Source organism: Phascolarctos cinereus, unplaced genomic scaffold (genome assembly GCF_003287225.1).
Source record: "Phascolarctos cinereus isolate Bilbo 61053 unplaced genomic scaffold, phaCin_HiC Scaffold_7;HRSCAF=346, whole genome shotgun sequence".
In the NCBI taxonomy this organism is placed as follows: domain Eukaryota; kingdom Metazoa; phylum Chordata; class Mammalia; order Diprotodontia; family Phascolarctidae; genus Phascolarctos; species Phascolarctos cinereus.
Genome location: NW_027556180.1, coordinates 83846781 through 83860375, shown reverse-complemented (window position 1 = coordinate 83860375; position 13595 = coordinate 83846781). Strand labels below are relative to the sequence as shown.

General features: G+C 37.1%; 1 protein-coding gene across 3 annotated transcripts in view; it reads left to right on the top strand.

Moving 5' to 3' along the window:
- The window catches only part of ICOS (inducible T cell costimulator), a 29896-nt gene extending 17948 nt beyond the window's left edge, over window positions 1–11948 (top strand). The window contains exons 2-5 of one of the 3 annotated variants that reach the window (XM_020972852.2): window positions 4650–4988; window positions 7301–7410; window positions 8595–8685; window positions 10015–11948. In XM_020972852.2, coding sequence (XP_020828511.1) covers window positions 4650–4988; window positions 7301–7410; window positions 8595–8685; window positions 10015–10028 — 554 coding nt within the window. In that variant the 3' untranslated portion in view covers window positions 10029–11948. Of the gene's footprint in view, window positions 1–4649; window positions 4989–7300; window positions 7411–8594 lie in introns of all 3 variants that reach the window. The other 2 variants (XM_078147496.1, XM_078147497.1) reach the window with 2 other exon arrangements.
- The last annotated feature ends 1647 nt before the right edge of the window (window positions 11949–13595 follow it).

The following is a 13595-nucleotide window of genomic DNA, read 5'->3' as shown; positions in this document are numbered from 1 at the left end:
TATCTCCAAATTAATCTTGAGGCCTTTTAGAGACTTTTAGTGGGCAAGAAAAATTGAAGGGAAGAAACATCTCTCAACCACAGAAAGGGATAATAGTAGCTATGGACTGGTTTTTGCCATTGAGACTGGAAAAATATCAACCAAAGATGGAATTGCTGAGCAGATTCCAAAAGGAGCAGCAAAAAAAAGGATATTTTCAAAGAAAGTTACAAGTATTTATGGATTGGAAAAGAATGGAACTGAATCTGATTCTGGAAGAGGGTTCCTATCAGTTCCATGTGCTTACTAATATTCCCTTACTGATATTTCACTGCTGATATAATTGCTCTTCAATTAAAGTAGAATACACTGTCTCCTTGGATTCTCACCACTTGGTGAGGAGAACAGGGCAGATATTATCATAGGGCCATAGATTTAGAGCTGTAAAGGACCTTGTCTAGTGTTCTTATTTCACAGATGAGGAAGCTGAGGGATAGAGAGGTAGAGTTACCTGCTCCAGATCAGCACACTCAGGTAGCAAGTGGCATACCAGCATCAGAATTCAGGCCTTCTGAACCTCAATTCAATGTCTTTTTACAAGTTGTAAATTTTAAATTAATTGGTTAATTTTAATTAATTAAAAAATTAGCAAAAAATCAATTTTCTCAATTCTTCCTCACCACCATTAAGAGGTATAACATTATTTGTAACGTCACTGTTTCCCCCATGGCACTACACTGCCTTTGCATCTCTATTCCTTTTTAGTGTTTTCCTCCCCTTCAAATATCTTGAGAGAATTGATCCCTAAGCACTCTCAAAATTATCCTCATTTTTCAAGTGGCTTGTCTAAATTCACATAGCTCATCTGTGCAGAAGCTTCACAAATCCTGGTCATTTGGACTTTCCATAAAGTTGTTGTTTTGTCTGTCTCATACCACAAAGGAGAGGCAATATCACAAATCAACGGATACCAAATTCAAGTCAGATCCGAGCTCAAGTCTTCATTCTAAGAGTAGTCATGGGATCTTGGGAAAGTCACCTTCTCTTGTGCTTCAGTTTCCTCGTCTAAATTTGGGGTAAAATCATCAGGGGATAGATTTAAGACTCATGTGATGGATCTATATCTATATCACTTTATAAACTGAAAAGTACAGTGGAAATGTGAGCAATTGTCTGGAGTGTGCCAGCAAATGTTTACCAACTGGTTCTCTGAGAAAGAAAAACATGCAGACATGCTAAAGTTTAATCTTCATTATTAACATTTTGTCTATCATTTTCTTAAATTTAGATAATCAACCATATAAGAAATCAAGTCCTGACTTTGTAGCATTTGCAGATTTTCAAGGTCATGCTGAACATATAATAATCAGAGAGACCCAGTTTGAACTGGTACCAGAATACCTCTGGCATTATTATTATTGATAAAACTTGAAACAACCAAGAAACATATTTAGGAGTTGCTGGGCTATATTATACCTTCACAAACACTTTTGGCAGAAGGCAACACACCCCAGGTTCTTTTTCTTTTTCTTTTTTCTTTTGGAGGTTTAGAAGGGAGTTCATTTTATTTTTCTCTTTTCCCTACTTCTTTTTGGGAGTGGGGATAGGAGTAGTACCTAGAAATCACAAAGAGGCCTGGGAAGACAAGTAGCAATGGACAGCAGACACACAAAGAGAAGCTGATTTTAGTCATCCTCTGTCTAAAACAGATGTCAACAGCTCTGTTTTCTCTTTGCGATCTAACCTGCCTTTAAAAATCTCACGTGTGCCCCATAGCCCTTCCTACATGGTTATATTTGTAATCTGTTCTTTTTGCCTCAGACTTCCTGAAAGGCCTAAAACCAATGGAGATCTAACCTGACACTAATGGAGCCTCCTTTTCTGGGTTGTTTTTTCCGCTGGATTTTTCTCAGCTTCTGATTTACCCCCAAGATGAGGGACGGTGGTTTCTGATTAGTGTATACCTGATAAGCTGCCTAGCCTCTGCCCTGTATTTCAGGAGTGTAGCTTTGTTTTACCTGGCTCACACAGGTACAGGGCCAGAGCACAGTCCAAGAAGGTCAGGATATGGGATGTAGGGCTGAGCCACCAAAAGTCGAGTAACTCTCCTCAGGTGGCCTAATGGAGAGAAAAAGTTGTATTTCCTTAATTCTTTCCCTGTTACAGTAGCCTTTTAATCAGTAGGCTGCTCCCATCCCCTCCAAGTCCTCTCCCTCCCCAAAAAAAAGCATGGAAAAGAAAAATAAAATAAAGTGGGTGAGAAGGAGACTGATCTAAGTAAAGAGTGATGAAGTCCTAAAGTAAAGCGACTCGATGTACACCTACTGCACCCCAGACCTCCAGAGTATCCAGAAAGCTCACATTCTCTTAAACTTATCTAGGGTTCTGTGTCCGGGTACATTTACACAGACATGTGTACTAGCTTAGCCCTTAACAGTGATATACCCTCCCTGATGCAAGGACTGATTCCCAGCTCCCATCAAGAAATTCATCTACTCATTGTTTATGCCAAGGGTGTATGCACTGCTTGAACTCAGCATGATCACACAATTCCACACAGGTGAGGATAATCTGTTTACCACAACTCTCCCTACTCACAGGTCAACTTAGCAAAGTTGACTTCTGCCATAAATACTAGAATTAGGTAAAGATCCTGATACTTCTTTTAGAGTCCTTGGATGAGTGTTTTAGGGGTGACAACCACTCACACTAGAGGCACCTATGCCTACCTTGCCTCTGCTCCAGGTGCCAATCCCTGAACTCCAAGAATAAATTTCAGAATATTATTATAAAGATCAAATGATATGATGTACTTAAAGGTTTTGAAAACTTTAAAGTGTTATAAAAATGCCAGCTAGTATTATTATTTTTGCATAGAATTAATTATAGGAGGGCTATGCCTGTATAGGTATGTATACCTCTAATCCTTTCTTCTTTCTTTTTTCTTTGATTGTAAAGGACTAAACCCATAAATGAGCAAACATTATTTCTCCTGTTTACTCCTTAGCATCAAATCCTCAAATTAAAAATCCATTTGCTAGTTTACATAAGACAGATATTGTTTATAATTTTCTTCTGGATGATGATATCATTTTCAACATGGAAATTCTGTATAAAAAGAAAGGTCAGAATTATTTGATTGCATTTTTGGTAGGACTCTTGCAATATAAAACTCAATCAAAACCAAATTATCATTCTAGAGTTAATCTTGATCTGTTGTTGAGACTTCTGCTGCTTAGCCAGGAAAACCACACCTTCCTCCTTTGTCTGCCCTCATCTTCAGACTTGCCGGGACATAAAATATGGGGTGAATTCATTAAAGTCCCACCATTTCTGACAAATAGTAAACATTTGCTTGTTGATTGAATGATGAAACTGATTATTCTTTCATTCTCAATTCCATTTCCCTCCCTCTCTTTTCTCAGTAGATATGGCCTGATTCACAGATATTCATTTTGGGAAAAGAGCTTTTTTGATCTTTTACCTAAAAGATCTAAAGGATTTCTCTAGTGAGAAAGAATGAATTTTTAAAGTAATTATCTCTACCCATATTTAGGCTGGATGATTTTGTCCCTCTAGAATTTTATTTTTAATATTGTCCTATTTTCATGGTTTTCCTTTTTTGACCGGGCTGCTTACAATTGTTCAAATGTTTATTGATTCTGCTAAGTAATGTGCTGCTAAAGAGACTGAGGGCACTCAATTTCTTTATCACTGGATCAATGATTCAAAAATATTCTTTATTAGCTGAGAAATCTTGGACCTTTAGCAATTTACGTGATCCGAATCCAGACTATAAGGTATGGGATAATAGAGACTTTCAAGATCTCCAGAGCTCCAACAACTGACCTATGGAGAAATAAAAGACCTAGGGAAGGTCAACATTGTTGACTTCTTCCATCTGGTGCTGAATGAATAAAAATAGAGCACAGAATCAAAGATTTAGGGTTGAAAAGGACTGACCATTTAGTCCATCACTCTCATTTTACAGATGAGAAAATGGAAGCCGAGAGAAATGGGATGACTTGCCCAAGGTCACAGAGTGACAGAATAGTTATGAGGCAGATAATTCACTTCATTCTCTGCCCCATCCCTTCCACTAAATTTAAAATGAGTTTATATACCAAATAGAATATATAACATGCAAGCAATCAACATGAATAGTTTCCTATTCAGAGAAACAGTCTAGGTTATTAATATCTACAGATTATTGGGTACATCTTGTATTATGGACCTGTCTAGGCAATGAGGTCTTCATGTAGAATATAAATGATTGCTTGTCCAGGCAAAGATGATTCCTATCTAGATGTGGGTTGACCTAGATGGTCTAAGGTCTTTTGCAGCTCTGAGATTCTGTGAGTCCAAGTTAGATGTCAACACAGGAATAGAACTAATGACATAAATATATGTTATTTACTGTTATAAGTCAAGTAATTTTTGTTAAAATTTATACTAAGAAACCTCAATGGATGTAACTGACAGAAGCTAGCCAGTTGTCAATAGCCATTCATTTTTTGCTTCCTAAGATCCTGATTTTATGTTGTTATTTAGTTTATAAAGCTCTAACTTAAGCTAACATGTGAAAGATGATTATCCTTATATCTTTACACCAGTACTCAGAAACACACATACACACAAAATGCTACTTGTTCTTTTTTTTCCTCCTGCAGAAAATTTCAATGAGTCTGCCCAGCTGAAGTTGATTGAATACCATAATAGAGGCTTAAAATTGACCTGTCACTATCCTGAAGATGCCCGGGACTTTAAAATGCAGTTGCTGAATGGGACTGGAAAGCAAAAAATCTGTGAACTCAAAAAGGATAATCAAGTTGTTGAAAAGACCAAGGAGTGGGTGTCTTGTGAGCCCGAGCTTTCCAAGACAAGTGTAATTTTCTTCTTGTCTGACTTGAACAGCACTCATACTGGCCATTACTTCTGTAGTCTACATATTACTTTTCCTCCTCCTTACCAGAACAGTACTTCAAATGGAGTTTATGTACATATCTACGGTAAGAGAGCTTTCAAAATCTATTTTGCTTAAAAGGGAATGGGAAAATGGGAAAAAAGCCATTCTGTTAGAGAGACATGTGCACATGCATTTTGCCAACTATTATAAAATGTCTCAACAAATCAAAAGCCTTTGATGTTGGTATTCCTTTAGCTTCACCAAGTCACAATTATTTTCTAATGGGAAAACATAAGGCGATAACTTTACATAAAACTTTGTTTTTATGACAAATTTATAGGAACGTTTTACTCAATGATAGTGAAAAATCCAAAATAGCTAGCATTTATATTGCTCTTTAAGGTTTGCAAAACTATGTATGTATATATATATATATATATATATATATATATATGTATATATATGTATATACACACATATGTATGTATGTATGTATGTATGTATGTATGTATGTATATGTTAATTTTCCCCTCAATAAAACCCTGCAAGACAGGTACTATTATTATACCCTTTGCAGAGATGAGAAAACTAAGGATAAGTAGGATTAAATGACTTGCCCTGGGTCACACAGCTAGCAAGTACCAGAGGCAAGGTTTGAACTCAAATCTTCCTGATTCAAGTATTCTCTACATTTTGCCCTTTAGTTACCTAATAACACATTCTTTTTAGATGCATGTCCCTAAAAGCTAAAAATCAATAATGATTCAAAATACATTTCTTTAGCCCTTACTATGTGCAAAGTGTTGTATTAGGTGCTGGAGGCTAAGAAAGATTTAGAGCAGCAGTTTTTGCCTTCAAGGAACTTAACATCTACTGAGAAAAATATTAAGAAAAAAATAACCACACCTGAACTGATGATAGTATAAGCCTAAAATCTAAGGTTATGAACAAAAACTTCCCAAATATTTAGCTAAACTAACTGTGGTACAGTGGAAAACGTGCTGACTGTGGAATTGTGAGACTAGATTCAGATTCCAGCTCTGATAACCTGCCTGTCTTAGGTCTCCCCATCTCCACTACATACTCCATCTTCTACTTCCCTTCTTACTTCCCTTCCAGGCTCAGTGCAGGCACCATCTCCTAGGCAAAACATTTTCTGTTTCCCCAGTTAGTAATCCTCAATCCCTTCTCAAATTTCAGCATCTGCTTAATCCCTATAGACATTGTTTCCTCCCAGCAGATTTAAACAAACTCCTTGGGGGTAGGACCTGTTTCACTTTTAATTTTGGCTCCCCAGTGCCTTGCACATAGTAGGCTTGAAAGTTTTGTCCAATTGAATTGAATTTGTAACAACAAGAATGTCACTTAAACTCTCTGATTCTTTTTTTTTCTCATCTGTAAAATAGGGATAATAATATTTGCAATAGCTACCTCTCTGGGTTGTTGTGAAGAAATGCTTTGCAAATCTTAACAGGACTATAGAAATGTCCATCATTTGTTTTTATTTGACCATATTGGTTTTTTCTAGTGTGGGCACTCCCTCCACTGATGCAAATCAGCAAATGTCCAATAACATATAGTCTTAGAGTTTAAGATGAAGTTTAGATTGAAAGTTTAAGCGATCTATGTGTGGTCATGAAGCCAGTATACATCAGAGGTTAAGACTTGAATTTAGGCCTTCTTGACTACAAGGTTCACCCTTTACTCACATTAGACTGCCTCTCACTGTGAATTATTACTAATAAAGGGAATATAAGAATATAACATGTCACTTGACATAAGATTAACAAAACAGAGTGGAAGAAATTACTTTGAACATTTGCAATTTTTATTCTTTACACAGATATTTGTTGTTGTTGTTCAGTTATTTCAGTCCTGTCTGATTCTTTGTGACTCCATTTGGCTTTTCTTGGAAAAGATACTAGAGTGGTTTGCCGTTTCCTTCTCTAGCTCATTTTACAAATAAGGAAACTGAGGCAAATGCAGTTTAGTGACTTGCCTAGGGTAAAACAGTTAGTAAGTGTCTGAGGATGGATTTGAATTTAGGTCCTCCTGATTCCAGGGCTGATGCTCTATCCACTGTGTAGAGGAGGCTTATCTACCAACCACAGGCTACATAAACTATACGTGTGTGTATATGTATATGTATGTATGTGTATATATGTATACATGTATATACATGCATATCTGTATATATATACACACACACATATATATTCTTTTTTTTTTGGTGTCTGAGTTAATGTAAGCTGATGTTTAGATTGTTCTACATTTATTGAATGTCGTGAGTGTTTAAAAAGCATAGCTTGAGTCTATTAAGATCTCTCTTTGATTTGTGACTCCCTAGTACAGGAAAAAAGATTTTCAAAATTGCACTCCTAACACGGATATTTGTCTCGTTTTTTTCCAATTTAGAATCAAAGTCTTGTTTCCCTCTGGTCTTATGGCTATCTATTGGAATTGCATTTCTCCTCTGTTTTACCGGAATTTTTGTTGGCACGTTTTCTTACTGTGTAAGAAAAAAGGTGAGAAGATTCTGTCTTTTCCTGTGAAAACCATTCCTCTTCAAGATAGATGATGCATTTTGGACCTAGCCGGCTGAAGAACATCAGGGAGATTTGCTTGTTATGGGGAAGGATGAATTGCATTCACCAGATGTGGCTCCTGGTTAATTTAATCATCTGGATCAGAAGGGAAGAAGAGCCCTTAATATAAATCAGCAAGAGTACTCAGGGAGGAAATCTGCCTGTTGGCTTGTTCACAGCATGATAAGTGGAGTAGGGAGATGCCAGTCTGACTTACCTCCCCGGCCTTTTGAACTTGAACCATGAAAGACACCCAGGACACAATGAGAGGGCCTTAGCCTTCCTAGCTTCATTGGGTTTGTTTTAGCTTCATAGCTCATTGTGGCTCTGAATTCAAAGAGCTGAAGCCTCAATTAACCAAATGTTCTGTTAACACACAAATATTCCTGATACCAATAGAAAGAAACAAATGAATCCATGATAGACTAAATTTCAAAGGGGGGGGGAAGAGTGTAAAACTTCAGGACAGGGTATGCGTAGAGGAGCCAAGGCAAAAATGAGGAAAATTGCACTTAAAAATATGTACGTAATGGCATGGTATTTGTGTAGAAAATTCTCCCTTTGGGGGTTACCACCAGACATGTAGGATCATAGGTACAGAAGTAGATGAAACCTTAATGGTCATTAAGTACAACCTCTGCATCATCTATAAAATGCAAGAGTGTTGTCATTTTGTAGATAACAACACTCAAGAACAGAGACGTTAAATAACTTGCCTAAGTCACCCAGGTCACAAGAAGTGAAACCTAGGTTTTCTGGCCCCAGACTTTCTCTTTCTTCATGCTCTTTACTGACTCCCTTTGGCTTCTGTTATAAATGAGTTCTAAAAGCCTAAGTTGAAGCTCTCTTAAAACTTCAGGACCCATTTGAAGGATCTGTGATTTCATCAGCTATGGGAACACCCTTTTTCTTCTACCCCCAAAACCAACACAAATCTATGACTTAGAAAAATCCAAGGGAGTTGCTTGGAGTACATAAAGGTTGAATTATTTGCCCAGGGTCAGAATCTGGCAGGGACTTCCAACAGAGAAAAGAAAAAGGAGGGAAAACAAAGCTGGCAGTTTGAGTTTAGGAAACAGAGAGTAACTGACTCACCTTGTTCATGGGATGCTCTTTCTTTTCAGACGAGCCAAAGCCAATCTAGTTTGCATGAAACTAATAGTGAATATATGCCTATGGCAGCAGTGACTGCAGCTAAAAACCCTGGATTCAAAGGTAGGTCTCAATTCAGGACTTTAATCAATGACAGAAGCATTAGGGCCTAAATATTTATGTTTTCTTTTAAGGGTAAAGGTACCTTTCTTCTTGGATTGATTCTAGTAGGTTTGAAAAAAGCAAGAAATTTCACATTAAGAATGCAGTTTGCTCTCACTGTAGTACATTGAGAAAAATGAATCAGTTAACTACCTAAAAAGTAGAACTCAGGAATTGTGCTTATTCTAGTTCTTTGCATTGAATTGTTCACTGTTAGTTTAAAAGCTCATAAATCTCCAGGACTAGAGTGAAGAGAGGGAATAAGCATGCTGTGGGCCACCACATTTTGTAACTATCCAACTGACTTTGGGAAAGGGACATGAACATGGAAACATGGGCCAGGAAAGGATCTTAGAAATAATAAAAACATAGCCCTAGAGATGGAATTTAATCTCCTCATTTAATAAGTATTTTTGCTCAACCATGAGTGTTCTACACTCAGCTTTATTTAGGTACTACTTATAATCACTGGTTGGCACTGTATCTTCTGAGTTCTAAAGAAATATATCTTGAATGAGGATTCTGATAGGACTTTATTTTCAACAAATAAAAAAATAAAATGTTTACTGAGCATCTACTATGTGTCAGGAACTATGCTAGGTACTGAGAATAAAGTACAAAGAATGAAAGAACTTCGAAAGAAGGTAATGTAATGTAAGCTTCTTCAGAATAGGAAATATATTTCTTCTTAGCCCTGAAGAGCACCTAGGACAGCTCCCTTCAGGCCTGGAAGACCTAGCTAGCTAGCAATCAATCATTTAATATATAATAAATAAGCATTTATTAAGCTTTTATGATAAGCATTTATCATAATACATAGTAATAAACATTTATTATTTATTAATAGATTAGCAATTTATTAAGAGCCTATATGTTGGTATGTTGCTAGGTACTATGGCTATGAAGAGAAAAATGAAATTGCCCCTCCCCTCAAGGAGTTTACATTCCCTTTTAAGCACTATCATTAAATGCCAAGTGAATGGCACAGATATGGGCAGTTTCAAAAACTGGAAGTCAAAAAAAGTGGGATGGGGTGATTGGGGAAGGCTTTTTGAAGACCTCACTCTCCCTATTTGTAATATGCAGCTGGTTGGACTACATTAATTCTAAGGTCCCTTCTAGCTTTAACAGCTTAAGAATCAGTGAAGAAGTCAGATTTGAGACAGACCTTGAAGGATGGGTAGGATTTGGATAGTTGGAGAGGAAAGAGAAGAGCATTCCACAAGGTAATTCATTAAAAGAAAGGCAAATGGTCGTATCTTTATGACTAATTCTAAATTTGCATTACAGGTATGAGCACATAATCAGAAGCTAGAGTGTCTATGCTGGGAAGCATGCAAGTCAACTCTTTCTACTTGGAATTCTCTATTCTTCTCATTCAACCAGGGGCTTTGAATTCATTTGGTTATACTATACGTGGATCCCAGTGACTGTATCTGTCAATGGCTTTTCAACAGGTTGGGACAGTTGGGCCCAGCTCAGACATCGGCCCCTGACAAAAATAAACACATCCACCTTTGGAAAAAAAAGCTCAAAAAAAAAAAGAATGAAGCCAATGCTATAAAATCTCTTCTGAGGAAAATGTCTAGCACTTTTTCTCAGATCACTTACAGACTACCTCTTCTTTTCCATGGAGTCGTTTATCGTACTTAGCAAACACCTTAGAAGCTTGAAACATACCCATAGGATAATAGGGGGAAACACTTGCACTGTACCTAAGGACTTTGAAGATATTGGGTAGCCCTGCAGCAGGGCAATATTGTTCTGACTTCAAGTACCTTAGGAACTTCAGGATGCAATTCAGAAAGAGTTTAAATATATTTTATTTTCTAGCAGAATTCTCTTATTTGCTCATTTCCTTCTGTGCATCTACTTTTCTATCAAGCGGAGTCAAGGGGATATTTCTAAATTATTTCTGTGAAGTTCAGAAAGACTATATGGTATTTTGAGACTATATGGTATTTTGAGATCTTGATAAATATAATCTGTTTTCCCTAAAACAAATGATCTGTCACAGAAACTTATCTTGTTACTTCAAATTTATCTGATCATATCAGCTACTTCAGCATCATCAGTGATATGAAACACTACTCAGCATTGCTGTAGCTTCCTCGGATATTATCAGTCTTCTATTGTATTTGGTGGTTACCAGCCAATGTCATTTTCATAGATCCAATTTAAGCAGAGGATTTTCTGTGGCAATGTGATCCTCTTCTAGTGGAGGGTCCGGTAACCTACTTGAAAAGTTCTAGGCTGCCTACATGGCCAACAATCTCAATAAAACTGCTATTTAAACCTTGCATCCTTATATGCTAGAGGAGCTCTCAGAACTCCCAGACCCAAGGAATTAAGATGGAAGGACCTGTGATAGTCCACATGGTCCTGAAATAAGCACTAGAGGTCTGTCTCCTTCATAAAGGTTGAATGACTTCCATTGGTATGCCCTAGCTCCAGTTCCTTTTGCCTTAGGGTTTGCAAATAACTGGAGGAGTCACAGGGACCTCATGCTGAACCAGTTCACCCTAAAACCCACTAGGAAGTTCTGAGTTTCTGATAGGATCATAGAATAACTCTGAATTCATGATGGATGCTTAGAATAGAATGAGATAGATTTCTTTTGAAACCTCCTTTGTCAAAGGAGGGATTTCTTTTGAAACCTCCTTTATCAGGAATACATTTAAAATGAAATCCTTGGTTCTAATATCCTCTCAGCTTCATTTTTCTTTTATATAATCACAGCTTCCAAGTTACAAAAATGTATGTAAGTTCTCTTTTGCCTCTTATGTGAACTGAGTGTCTAGTAGTATGCAAAATGATAGTCTAGAATCATTAATGTTTTAGTTATTGATATCATTATGTATACCTATGTGCTTTAAGTGTGCATAGTGTTGAGTTTGTACAGTATAATACTGAACTTGTAATTTGAATCAAGTTTTGATGTTCACTGCCTTCAGTCACCTGGACTAACTTTGTAGTTCTGAAGAGATTTTTACTAAGTCTTTTTTGACTAAGTGTATTGAGAGTGGACAAATAGGCTGAATTTTGATATGTTGGCCTTTTGGCCAACAGGCACATTAATACAATGCTTCTTCTGTCAATAGCGTTGAACATTTCAAAGTAAATTTATTAAAAGGCAAAATTCCTGTTAAATGAATTTGGTTTAACAGTATCAGATTTTCAAATGAATTAAAAAAGTAATAAAGACAAAGGTTTTTTTTTTTACAGTCTAAGTTTTCTTATTTTCTCGAGTGTGGAATACTTCACTCAAAGTGTCTCTCTAACTGGGTTGGGGCGACAGGGAAGGAATCTTTATTTCACTTATGACCTGTTCACCACCATTTCATTTTAGGACCAGAGGCAATCATAGGCAAGTGACCTGTGTAGCAACTTCTGTCCTTGACTTTTCAAATTCAGACTATTGCTGCCTTAGCACCTGAATCAGAATCACAGGATGTTCAAAATGGAAGGGGATTTAGAGATCATTTGATACACCCTTTCATTTTATCTCTGAGGATACTGAGGCTCAGAGAGGTGAAATTGCTTGATCAATGTCACACAGGCAGTTAGAGGCAGAGCAAGTTTCCAAGTTCCTCTGCCTTTACACTTACCAATCATGTTCAATAATTAAATAATTCAACAAACATTTATTAAGTTCTTATTATATGTAAGGCAGTGTGCTAAGCCCTGGGGCATAGAGGGAAGGCAGGGTAAGGAAACATTTATTAAGCACCTACTGTGTGTCAGATATTGTACTAAACATTTATTTTGTTCCTTACAATGAGGTAGATGCTATTTTTATACCCATTTACAGTTGGGGAAACTTGTGTGGCTAGAGGCAAAGTAACTTGCCCAGAGGTCATACAGTGAGTGTTGGAGTTAACTCAGGTTTTCTGGAATCCAGGTTCAGCTCTCTATTCATTGTACCACCTAACAGCCCCTGCTCTCATGAAGCTCACAGTTGAATGGGAGAATCAATACATAAACAACAACGCATGTAAACAACACACACATGCATACATATAGGATAAATTGGGGATAGTTTCAGGGGAAGGCATTAAGATTAAGGAAGACTGGGAAAGGCTTCTTCTAGAAGGTGGGATTTTAGTTGAAACTTGGAAGGAAATCAAAAGGCAGAAATGAGAAGAGAAAAAAATCAGATATGGAGGATAGCCAGTAAAAACTTTCAAAGTTGGGAATTGAGTGCTGTGTTTGAGGAATAGCTAGGAGATGAGAGTCAGTGGGTAGCTGAGTATATGAGAGGAAGTAAGAGATAAGAAAGGTGGGAAGGGGCCAGGTTATAAAGGTCTTCAAAAGCCCAACAGAGGATTTTATATTTTATCCTGGAGTCAATAGGGAATCTCTGGAGTTTAATGATTGGGGGGAGGCAGATGACATGGTCAGACAGTTGAGTGGAGGATGGATTGGAGTAGGAAGAGACTTGAGGCAAGCAGACCAATTAGCAGGCTATTGCAATGGCCCAGATGTGAGATTATGAAGGCCTGATGAGGAACTTGATAAATATTTGTTGAATGAATAAATGAAAGAACAAACTTGAAGACAGTAGTTATGTCTCCATTAAGTCTTCTCACTCTCAGGGTATCTCCAGATTTCTTTCAACCCATCTTTCATATAACATTGTTTCCAGACTCTTTGTCATCATGATTTTCCCTCCTTTGGACATGGACCATTCCCTTCATGCTTTCCTACTCTATACTTTATGTTTCTATGTATTCCATCTAAGACATCACTGGGTTTTATTCTTTGTTTTGGGCAGCCATGTTATCTTGTTGGCTCATATTGAACTTATAGTCAGCTAAAACTCTTAGATATTTTCCTACATATCAAGTAAGCCTCCTACATTTCCTAAATCT